Here is a 12,656-nt window from a genome sequence, read left to right on the forward strand (position 1 = left end):
TCTCAAACTGCATTGAATCATCTCATACTGTGTAAATTTCATTTTTAATTTGTTCTTTCAAACCACGCTATTCTTGGTTTCATTTGTTACCAGTAAAAGGGTTAAATGGAGCTATGGAAGAAATAGGTCAAAGTCTAGGAATTTATGCCATGCACACAGAGAAATTAAAGGTTCTTTCCTCACAAGGAGGAGGGTGGTGGCAGCATCCTAATAAAGCAGTTGCTTAGGTTATAGTTGATGTACTCCTTCCACACACACTCACTCTATGGGATTAGCTCAAGGAAAAGGTTGAGAGATTATAGAGGTACAGAAATTCTGGAGCAGGAATCAATACTTGGTGTTGTAAAAATACTTATGAGGAGTGGTGATGTTTTAATAATCACTGGTAGGGGAGGGTGATACATCAGAGATGTTTCATTAACATCATTTAGAAAGCCAACACTTATTTATTTTTTAAATTTATAAACCGCCCTATATCTAAAAGAGATTCCCAAGCTGTGAACTGTAAATAAGAATAGAAGGCTTCCTGAAATGGGTTTTCTCTGTAACTGAAGTGGATCATGTACAAAATAAACCTTAGAATAAACAATGCCTCCAGCTACACATAGTTACTACGCTCAGCTGTTGCTAAGATGAAGGTATCAACTCACATTAACCTGAGTGTGCTCAGTGCAAAATGTTCCCTCATGTATTAATTATTATATGGCTTTCTTGGAAAACTGTAACTCAGAAAGCCAACCTTTGTTTTATAGCTGCAAAGACCAAACTTCAATGCGACTCAAGCACCAGAAGTCCAAAACACATATTGCATGCAACAAATGTAGCAGAAAGGAACTATTGATCTATAACATTTGGAGACAATTCTGCAAAGCCAAAAAGTCAAACTTCTTTGATAGGCAAATGCAGCTTCTAAAGCCCTGGCCAACAACTTATTTTCAACTGGCAAGAGCTAAAGGGCCATCAACATTAGCTCCGCCCACTGACCCAAGGCACAAGCCAAAGGGCTCCATAACCTCCTCTTCCCCAACAGTAACAACTCTGGGAAAGCCTGTCTTCTATTCCAGGGGTGGGAAGGCCAGTTGGGATCTCTGGGTAGTTTCCAACAGATCGGCGAGGATATGTAATTGTTTAACTATAAAAAAGGTAAAGGTGTCCCCAACCAGTCGTGTCCGACTCTAGGGTGTGGTGCTCATCTCCATTTCTAAGCCGAAGAGCCAGCGCTGTCCAAAGACGCTTCCGTGGTCATGTGGCCGGCATGACTGAACACCAAGGTGCACGGAACGCTGTTACCTTTCCCGCCGAGGCGGTACCTATTTATCTACTTGCAATTTCTTGCTTTCGAACTGCTAGGTTGGCAGAAGCTGGGACTGAAGACGGGAGCTCACACTGTCACGCAGCACTTGGGTCTCTAACTGCTGTCCTGCTGACCTTCCGGTCTGCAATTCAGCGTCTTTTTCCTGCCCTAAATTGCATTGCTGAAATGAAAAAAGCTTGGAGTGGATTTTTCATGTCAAAGACTGTGAGCTCCATTCAGTCTGGTCCTCAGAACAAAATCTTGGGCTCAAGATTCTTTAATTCAAACAGCCAAGATAGACATTACTTTACATCTGTATCTAGCAGCCACGTCTTTTTTTGTTCATTTCTACTCTAGAGTAGGTGCAGATCCTTCAATCTAGATTGGGACACTAGCATGCAGGGGCTTTTAAAGTCCGGATTGAGCCCCCTGTGCCTACTCTAGAGTAAAAAAGAAAGCAGACATAGCTGCTAGATATAGGTTTAAAGTCAAGTCTGCTTTAACCCTAAGTGTCTGGCGTTTGCACCAAGTTGATGGATTTTCAGAGTTGTAATAAAAAAACAAAGTTGATCCTGCAAGCCTGGCATTTGCCCACCCTGGCTCTACGCCCATCAGCATCACCCCCCCAACACACACACACACACACACACACACTTCCACAATGTGCTGTAGCTTGGGCACCGGAGAGAATGGCTGATGGGAACCTCCGCCCACGTGTCTTTTAACCATTCACACTGGAGAAGAAGGGGTTAAAGAGCCCTTTGCTTGGATGAAGGTGGCTGGAGGATCCAGAGAAGGTTCCTGAGATGGGGGGGGGGCTGGATTCACCACACAGGCCTCCCGTGGCTCACCCCAATGTAAAGCGAGTTCTCCTGGTTCGTATCATCTCCCAGCCCTTCCCATGACTAGTGAGAAACCACATGCTTTCACGACTTGTAAAGATAAGCATGATTGAACAATGAAGGGTGGATAAGAAGCTCTGCGTCCCTTAAGTCAGATTTTTTAATGTTCTTAATTATTTTTAAAAGGAATTGTACTATAATGTGGCTTTAAATGAATTACAGGTTCTCTTCCTCCTTCTCCCAGTCTTGGGATTAGAGCACCCTGCTCTTCCCGAGGGACTCCAGTTCCAAAGTAATTTGACTGCCACTTGCAGGGTCCAGTTGAAGGTAGCCATTTGGGGGGTGGGCAGTGCCACACAAATACGGAGAGAGGGGGGTATAGAGTGGCCCCCTCTGTCTGCATCATGGTACTGTGACCCAAATGGGAGCAGAAAGTGAGCATTCTGCATTACGCTTGCCTGGGTGCTGGGGGTGCATTTGTGGCATGGCAGCAAACCCCCCTCCCACCCCAGACTTTAAAACAAAATAATCATGGGTGGTGTCGGCCACAAAAAAGGCCGGGGGGGGGGGCTGTACGATGACCACAGGCTGCATGTTGCCTACCCTTGCTTTGCCCCCCCCCCTCGCCATTTTCATGGTTCTTTCAGGAACTTTTGTCTTGGAAACTCTGCTTTCCCATAAAGTAGCAGATTTTTTGTATTGTTTTTAGATTATGTTTTTATGGGGTTTATTTTTATTTGTATTATTGCACTGCTTGTGGCTTTTACCGATTTTTGATTTTTTCAGTTACATATTCTTTTCATTTATTTATTACATTTCTAATTCTCCCAATAACTAATGTTCTCTTAATTTATCCATATTAATTATGGATTTCTGGTTTTGTGTGTGTAAGCTGCTTCAAGACTGCTTTTTGCAGTGGAAAGTGATGCATCAATTTAATAATAATGATAACGACAATGATCTTACACAGATCATTGCTATATATTGCTATACATGGATAGAATGAGAGTCATGTAAAGTACTTTGACCAGTTCAGAAAAAGCTGTATCAATAAGAGGAATACTTAGAATTCAACAAAAGCTCTGGTGACACCAAAGCAATTCCATCTTTCCATCCCAGAACAACTGCAAAGGAACTGAGGAAAATATTCCATATGATCAAACTGCACAAGTATAAATGCACATATAAAAACCAGCAGCTTTTCCTCCAAGCCTCACACCCAAAGATCTATAAGACACAGCAGGGAAGAAGCTAGCTGGTTTGGCAAAGGTCTATTCAGCTTTCTCAGACCTTTTACAGAATGCCTTGTAAATCCCATAGTGTGAACTTAATGAGATCTCTGTCACCTCACTCTGCAGACATGCTGCAAAATAAGGAACGTGAGGGTCAGGGTTTTATCTACATCAAGAATCCACATTTGGGAAGGACAACGCAGATTCCCTTAATCAAAAGCCTAAGCCTTCACTTCAGAACCTCTTTCACCCAATAATACTACAAGGCTGTGGTTGTTTTTAATTCTTCTGACCAGAATGAATAGACCAGGTGGGTCATTGAATCATAGAATCACAGTATAGTAGGGTTGGAAGGGGCCTGTAATACCCTTGAGTCCAACCCCCTGCTCAATGCAGGAATCCAAGTCAGAGTATCCCTGACAGGTAGCTGTCCAGCCTCATCTTCAATGCCTCCAGTGTGGGGAGCCCACCACCTCCCTAGGTAATTGGCTCCATTGTCATATTGCTCTAACAATCTGGCTTGCTGTCACTTGAGCCCATTATTCTGTGTCCTGCACTCTGGGATGATCAAGAAGAGATCCTGGCCTTCCTCTCTGTGATAACCTTTCAAGGACTTGAAGAGCGCCATCCTATCTCCCCTCAGTCTTCTCTTCTCAAGGCTAAACAGACACAGTTCTTTCAGTCTCTCTTCATGGGGCTTTTTTCCAGTCCCCTGATCATCTTTGCTGCCCTCCTCTGAACCTTCTCCAGCTTGTCTGCATCCTTCTTAAAGTGTGGTGCCCAGAACTGGACTGGCCTAACCAGTGCTGAGTAGAGGGGAACTAGTACTTCCTGGGATTTGGAAGCTATGCTTCTATTAATGCAGCCCCAAATAGCATCTGCCTTTTTTGCGGCCACGTCATGTTGTTGGCCCATATTCAGCTTGTGATCGATAACAATTCCAAGATCCTTCTCGCTTGTAGTGTTGTTGAGCCAAGTATCGCCCATCTTGTAACTGTGCATTTGGTTTCTTTTTCCTAGGTGCAGAACTTGGCATTCATCCCTATTAAATTTCATTCTGTTCTTTTCTGCCCAGCAATCCAGTCCATCAAGATCACTTTGAATTTTGTTTCTGTCTTCCAAAGTATTAGCTATCCCGCCCAATTTTGTGTCATCTACAAATTCAATCAGCATTCCCTGCACCTCCTCCTCCAAGTCATTAATACAAATGTGGAAGAGCACTGGGCCCAGGACTGAGCCCTGCGGTACCCCACTCGTTACCTCTCCCCAGGTGGAGAAGATCCCATTGAGAAGCACTCTTGGAGTCCGATTCTGTAGCCAACTGTGGATCCACCAGATCATTGTTTCATCTAGCCCACTTCGAGCTAGTTTGCTCATCAGGAGATCATGGGCCACTTTGTGGAAAGCTTTGCTGAAGTCGAGGTATATGATGTCCACAGCATTCCCACAGTCCACAAGGGAGGTTACTTGATCCAGAAATGAGATCAGATTTGTCTGGCAGGATTTGTTCTTGACAAATCCATGTTGGCTTCGAGTAATCACTGCATTGTTTTCAAGGTGCTCCCAGATGGATTGCTTTTATCATCTGCTCCAGAATTTTCCCAGGGATTGATGTCAGACTGACTGGTCTGTAGTTCCCAGGTTCCTCCTTTTTGCCCTTTTTGAAGATAGGGACAACATTAGCCCTCCTCCAGTCATCTGGCACTTCACCCGTCCTCCATGATTTCTCAAAGAGAATAGACAGTGGTTCTGACAGCTCTTCTGCCAGTTCCTTTATTACTCTCGAGTGCAGTTCATCTGGCCCTGTAGATTTCAACTCGTTCAAAGTAGTTAGGTGTTCCTTGACCATAGGCCTATCGATCTCAAGCTGCAATCCTGCCCCTTCAGCCTGTACTTCGCCTTTGCCAGGAGGGTCATAGACCCTCTGTTGGGAGAAGACTGAGCCAAAGTAGGAATTGAGCACTACTGCCTTTTCTTTGTCATCTGTTATCATTTCGCCATCCTTTTTTAATAGCTGAGCCACCATTTCTTTCCTCTCTCTTTTACTATGCACATAGCTGAAGAAAGCCTTTTTGTTGCTTTTAGCATCCCTCAGTAACCTCAGCTCGTTCTCAGCTTTACCCATCCTGAAGCCATCCCTGCAATTCTGTGCTCCCTGCCTGTACTCTTCCTTTGTTGCTTGGCCTTCCTTCCACTTCCTATATGTGTCCCTTTTAGTTTTCAGGTCATCTCTAAGCTTTTTGTGAAGTCACATTGGCTTCTGTTGTCTTCCACCTTTTTTTCTTGTTGGTATTGTTTGTAATTGTGCCTTGAGAATTTCCTTATTTAAAAACTCCCACCCATCTTGGACTCCTTTTCTCGTTACAGTCACTTGCCATGGGACCTTACTTATCATTGTTCTGAGTTTATTAAAATCAGCTTTCCTAAAATCCAGGGTATGCATTTGGCTACACTCGGCTTTTGCTTCTTTTAGAACCATGAACTGAAGTATACCGTGGTCACTTTCCCCCAGAGTTCCTGTAACTGCCACTTTATCCACTAAGTCATCTCTACTGGTTAAGATCAAGTCAAGGATAGCCAATCCTCTAATTCCTTCCTCTACTTTCTGTAGGAGGAAGTTATCCGACACACAAGTCAGGAATTTCCTGGAGGGGCCATGTTTTGCAGAATTTGTCTCCCAACAAATATCAGGGAAATTGAAGTCCCCCAGTACTGCTACATCATGCTTCTTCGAAACACTGGGTATTTGCTTTTCAAAACTTTCACCCTCCTCTTCTCCTTGATTGGGTGGCTGGTAGTAGACTCCGACCACCAGGTTCTTTTTATTCTTTGCTCCATTTATTTCAACCCAGATGCTCTCGATGGGGCTACCAAGCTCATCCTCCTGTATTTCTGTGCAGAGATAGGTATTTTTCACATACAGTGCAACCCCACCTCCCTTTCTGTTCCTCCTGTTCTTTTTGAACAAGTTATATCCTTTAATTGCTGTATTCCAGTCATGAGAGTCATCCCACCAAGTCTCAGTTACACCCGTCAAGTCATAATTTCCCTCCTGTATTAAGAGTTCAAGTTCGTTCTGTTTGTTTCCCATACTCTGCGAATTAATATATAGACATCGAAGACCATGTGCTTCATGGTCTGGCTTTCTTCCTACATGTTCGTGAAGACTATTATTGGGCGCTATTAGAGCTGTTCTCTCCGTTGCAGTGCATGAGCCTTCGTCCATTGTTACTCCCAACTTTACATCTCCCTTCCCCGTAGGATTCAGTTTAAAGCCCTCCTGATTAAGTTCTTCATGCTGTGGCCAAATGCATTCTTCCCATCCTTTGTGAGGTGCAACCCGTCCCTTGCCAACAGCCCATCTTCCAGGAAGTATAGCCCGTGGTCCCAGAATCCAAATCTCTCTCGTCGGCACCACCTTCGTAGCCAATCATTCACCCGGAGTATTTTTCTTTCCCTTTCTGTCCCTCATCTAACTACTGGAAGGATGGATGAGAAAACTATCTGGGCCCCAAAGTTCTTGGGTTTCCCTCCCAAAGCTTCAAAGTCTGGGTCACTCACACCCAGTGAGGCACAAAGAAATCATGATTGACTCTTAGTAGGATTTTTAGTGTCCATCACTTGCTCTCAAAACATATTTGGGGTAGAAATGAGACACTTGGCCCTGGACTCAGCTGGAGGCCTTGTCTGGTGTCCCCTCCCCTCCCCCCTCATCCAAGTCAGGCCTCCTCAGCTGCTCACCAGGCAGGCAAATCCCAACAGGCTCACTTGGTCCTTGGATTGGATGGACCTTCTGCTCATCACAGAAGGGGTACCCTGCTCTACCCAGCGCTGCAAGATTTCCCAGCACAGGTCCATGTGGCTCTCTCTCTAAGCCGTGCAATCAGTTTCGTCTCCAGCGCCTGTGCAGCGTGCCACTGCAGCCAGCCAATCACATTTCTCTTTGCCTCTTAGGCTCCTCCCCCACCATAGCTAACTGCTGACTACGTTCGCCTCCTTCCTGCATCCTCTTCTTCCCCTGCCGCCATCGGCCGCCTTATGGCAGACCAATGTCATGTCTGATTCCCTGCCCCGAAGCCTCCTCCAGTAGCCCAGATCACAGCAGCTGCTAAAGCAAACAACAAGGCAAAGCTAGAGAGGCCCTGCTGAGAGTGAGTGCATGAATGAGAGAAAGGTAGAGAGCTGCACTGGAGGCGACTGGGGGCCGCCAGTGGCCCTGGGGCCTTGCAGTGAAGAACACTGCCTTAGGTCATCTTCACAGGCCCTCCTCCAGGCACCCCTGCTGAGGAAAGTTAGGTGGGTGTCTACAAGAGAGAGGGCCTTCCCAGTGGTGGCACTCCATTTATGGAACACCCTCCCCAAGAAGGCTCGCCAGATGCCTACAGCGTTATCTTTTCACCAGCAAGCAAAGACCTTTCATTTCTCTCAGGAACCTAGGGCAGAATCCAGTGGGGCTCTTATGCCTCCATCAATTTTTTTTACACCCCACCAATTCTCATCTGCCCACTGCTTGAGGAATGAAGATTTAGTGTTTCCGGGGCAACCGGAAATGTGTGAAAACACTTGTTTCTGGAACAAGGCAGGTCAGTGGAGCTCGCATAAGGGAGTCCCGCCAACCTGTCCCAATGAAGAAATCAGTGTTTCCACTTGTTTCAGAGCTTCCTCTGGGAAGCACTAAATCTCTGTTGCACAAGTGGTGGGTCCCACACGCGCAGCGGAATCGGTGGGACCCATCACTTGTGCAAGAGAATCAGCAGGACACAAGAGAATCGGTGAGGGCATAAGCACTCTGCTGGATTCCACCCCTAGTTTTTAGGTTTGATGGCTGCGTTTATACATTTTATATTTATTCATGTGCTCTTTGTTGTTTTGTTTTGTATTTTACTCTTTTCACTGTTATGGTTTTCTCTTGTATTTTATTATTTTAGGTCAACTTGTGGCCCCTCAGATGTTTTGGTCTACAGCTCCCATCAGCCCTAGTCAGCAGAGCCAATGGTGAGGAACTATGGGACTTGTAGGCCAAAACATTTGGAGGGACACAAGTTGCCCCGCACTGTTTTAGTTTTTGTCATCTGCCCAGCCAACATATGCTATTGGGCGGATTAAAAATACATAATAAATATAGATATTATACAAACACACAGCTATGGGGGGAATCATTAAAAGTGAGGTTGGGGGGAAATTAAATGCATTAACTACAGACAGTGATAATAACCTTATTTATAGCAGCCATTCAAAAAACAGTCGCTGGAGTATCACACAGATCTTTGCACCCAACAACCATTTTGTGAATGACTACTGTTAAGGTTAAAAAGCAACAAAGAGTCTTGCAGCTACCCCTCTGGAAACTTATGGTAATTACCCCTGTCTGTACTTTCTGCATTTAATTTCCCCCTAACTTGAGTGTTTGTACTTCCTTTCCCACCCTTAACCATGTGTATATGTCTATACTTGTAACCCTTCATACATCTAATGAAGTGGACTGCAATCCATGAAAGCTCATTCCATAACAGAATAATAGATTTGTTAGTCCTTAAGTGGCCACAAGACACTGTTGTTTTTACTGCAACAGACTTTTCCAGAGCTATAGCTCTGGAAATTATTTCCTAAGCTATAGCTGGCAGCAGAGTTGCCTCTCTCTCTACCTGATGCCAAGAGGGCTCATTAGGGTTCCCATTAATTTTGTCCCATTTCCTTTCCTCTCCCAAAACCCACATCCTTCCCAAGGGTCGCTCTTCCCAGGCATACTGAGCTCAGGGTGCAAAGCCTCCGCTTGCTTGGGAAGTAGCAGCAGACAGTCTGTTCACCAAAAGGCAGTAACCTTCCCAACAATTCCCCCATTCCATGGGTCTAGAGCTCTCTTAGCCATATGCAATTAGGAGAGGGGCTTGATGCCACCTGACCATCTAGTCATCCAGTTTCCTGGGCTTGCTAGGCTTGGAGTGCTGCAGGTCCAGCGCACCCAAGGAGAGAAAGGGATCCTTAAGGACAGTCTCTTTCCTCACTGCTATTACCTCCACACTACATCTAAGCTCCAACAGCCTTCAGAGTGGTACAGGTCCCTTGAGCACCCACTCCGGTTCCTGCAGGGAAGCACCATCCATAGGGAAACCCAGATAGGACCAGATGTCTGTTCCTGGGCAGAGCAAGGAGGGAGGAGGCAAGAGCAAAAGCTGAGACTGCTTATCGTGCCGATACAACAGGACCTATGAGTGTGTGCTAAGCAAAACTGTCAGCACCAACAGCAGCATCAAGAGAGGTAGCATTTGGTCAACAAGATCCCAAAAGCATAGCCTTCCCTAACCTGGTGCCCTCCAGTTGTTTTGGACTATGACTCCCCGCATTCCTGACCATGCTGGCTGGGGCTGATGGGAATATAGGAAGCTGCCCTATTCTGAGTCTGACCCCAGGTCCATCTAGGCCAGTATTGTCAATACTGACTGGCAGCAATGGCTCTCCGAGGTTTCAGGCAGGATTCTTTCCCAGCCCTACCTGGCAATGCCAGGGATCGAACTGAAAGAGAACCTTCTGCATGCAAAGCAGGGGCTCTACCACTGAGCTCCAGTTCAAGTCCAGACATCTAGAGGGCACCAGGTTGGGGAAGACTGCTTTAGCAGATGGGACAGGTGGAATCTCAGGTATGAACACCAACTTTCAGAGAGCGTAGAGCACAAAGGGCAACAGGTGTGCCAACTAGGCATATCCCTTACTTGCATTCTACAGCTATGCAGGCACACGCAAACACATACACTCTACCATTGCAATCTCTCACAAATGGAAATAGAAGCACTTGCATACCTGTTATATCAGTTCTCATCCCTCAGCTTTTGAACCAGGGTGCATTAGGAAAGTAGCCAGAAAGCTTCCCATTTTTTAGTGTTTAATCTACAGATCTGACTTGGATTCCTGCACTGAGCAGGGGGTTGGACTCGATGGCCTTGTAGGCCCCTTCCAACCCTACTATTCTATGATTCTATGATCTGGCGGTACTTATTACAGAATGGCTGCAACTCAAAACATGTTCAACAACATTCACTGTCTGGATAAGCAGTTCTGGAGCAGTGGGAGAAGGGAAACAGCACTCTGGCACTGCATGCCCATGTGTGTTTACACGCATGCGCACTCGAGATTAGATACATTCTCTCCTCACCTCAATATTCAATGTCTCTAGAGGTCTGGAAAAGAGGACTGAAACTTGAAGAACTCTCATCCTCATATGATATATGGGCCCATTAATATTTTATAAGAGACACATCCAGATCTCCCAGAAGGCAGAATAAAGACATACACCCTTCAGTGCTTTCCAGAAGAAAGTAGTGACACCCAGATACACTAGTAACAAGGACCCCTGCCTGAAACTTAGAGAACTACCTTCTCCAACCTGGTGCCCTCCAGATGTTTTGGACTATGGCTTTCATCAGATCCAGCCAGCATGGTCAGTGGCCAGGAATGATGGGAACTGTAGTCCAAAGCCTCTGGAAGGCACCAGGTCTAGCCTACCGCTGCCTTTACTGACATGCAGCAGATTTCCAGAGTTTCAGGCAGAGAAGGGGACTGAACCTGCAGCCTCCTGCACACACAGCAAGTGCTCTATCACTGAGCTAGAGCCCCATAAGGGCACACTGCTCGGTCTGAAGCAGGACTCCTTAGGAAACTGATCATATTGGGGTTAAACGGAGAGCAAGAAAGAAAAAAAAAAACCCAAGCACATTTAATTTACCGCCGAATGAACCAGGCTACACTTATTATTACAGAACAGCTACAACTCCTGCAGCCACATTTACTACCTATCTTACAGGACAGAAGAAAATGAGGCAGCATCCAGGGTGTTTGTTGCTCACAGATCTGCACCCACGAACTATGAGCACTTCAGGATGCATCCCAGTTCACTGATGTAGTAGAAAGGGGGGCTGAAACTGAAGAGGCACGTGTCCACATTAACACTTGAAAGGGTCAGCAATCTTCCCAAGCGGGAAGGGAAGGGCACAGGGCAAGAACATGCTGCCTATTTCTCATAGGAAAGGAAAGTTTCCTCCTGTGCAAGCACCAAGTTGCTGACCCCTAGAGGGACGCCGCTTGCACTGGCGTTTTCATGGCAGACTGTAGCGGGGTGGTTTGCCTTTGCCTTCCCCAGTCGTGACTACCTTTCCCCCAGCAAGCTGGGCACTCATTTTACCGACCTCGGAAGGATGGAAGGCTGAGTCGACCTGAGCCGGCTACCTGGGACCCAGCTTGATCGAACTCAGGTCGTGGGGATGGGAAAGTGCCTTATACCGAGTCAGACCCCTGGTCCATCTAGACCAGTATTGTCAACACTAACTGGCAGCAATGGCTCCCCAAGGTGTCAGGCAGGATACTTCCCTAGCCCTACCTAGAAATGCTGGGGATCACACCTGGGAGCTTGGGCGTGCAACGCAAGGGCTCTACCACTGAGCCACGGCCCCTGCTCCCTCCAGTCCGTGCAAGGCATCCCTACGGCAGCCTTCCCCAACCCAGCGCCTTCCAGATTTGCTGGACTACAACTCCCATCACCCCCCAGACAGCAATGCCAATTCCTCGACCTAGCGGCCTGCAGAGGTGATGGACTGACACTCCCCCCACCACCACCCGGCCCCCAGGGCCCACGGCTGAGCTGGCTGGGGATTATGGGAGCTGCAGTCCAGCACTTCTGCAGGGCGCCAGGCCGGGGGAGGCTGCACGACAGCTGGCCGGCCAGCAGGCAGGCCACTCTCCGCCTGGCAGCCCGGCGCCCGCAGCAGCGGCAGCCGCCCCAGTGCGCCAGCCAGGCCGCGGCGGCGGCCGCGGCTCCTCCTTACCCCACGGACGCGGCCATGTTGCCTCCCTGAACTCGCTCGGTCATGTGACTGCCGCGGCCCCGTCAGCCGCTTAGAACGGAGGGGAGGGGACGGGGCGTGGCTTCGTTGCTCCTGGCAACGGGGAGCTCTTCGCTCCCGGGAAGGCCTTCTCCCTCCCGTCATGCTTCTAGTCCCGTTGGGCTGGGTGGGCCTGGCTCCTCCTGGGGGAAGGGCCCGCTCAGGGCTCCAGTCAAAACTTCTGCTGTTTCCTAGCTCTTAGTCCTGGCCCTTCCACGACTTGTTTTCAGTAATAACAACAACAACATTACTATTATTACTATTATTATTATTATTACAGATTGTATTTCTATACTCCCTTTCTGAAGCCAGCATAATCAAAACATTAAAACCAACCTTAAAAAGCATTAGAACTGGAAAGGCCGAGTTAAAAAGATGTGTTGAGAACAGTAACAAGAGCAGCAGCAGAGCAGGT

At 47.1% G+C, this 12,656-nt stretch overlaps 1 protein-coding gene across 2 annotated transcripts in view; it reads right to left on the reverse strand.

The window, feature by feature from the left end:
- Positions 1-12,230, reverse strand: part of PEPD (peptidase D) — a 252,054-nt gene extending 239,824 nt beyond the window's left edge. Inside the window, exon 1 of one of the 2 annotated variants that reach the window (XM_084812216.1) lies at positions 12,185-12,230. In XM_084812216.1, the coding sequence (XP_084668342.1) occupies positions 12,185-12,228 (44 nt within the window). In that variant the 5' untranslated portion in view covers positions 12,229-12,230. The other variant, XM_084812217.1, reaches the window with a different exon arrangement.
- Positions 12,231-12,656: the final 426 nt, after the last annotated feature.

Source organism: Heloderma suspectum, chromosome 8, assembly GCF_057233095.1.
Source record: "Heloderma suspectum isolate Gila_16-S chromosome 8, 16-S_ref, whole genome shotgun sequence".
Taxonomy (NCBI): domain Eukaryota; kingdom Metazoa; phylum Chordata; class Lepidosauria; order Squamata; family Helodermatidae; genus Heloderma; species Heloderma suspectum.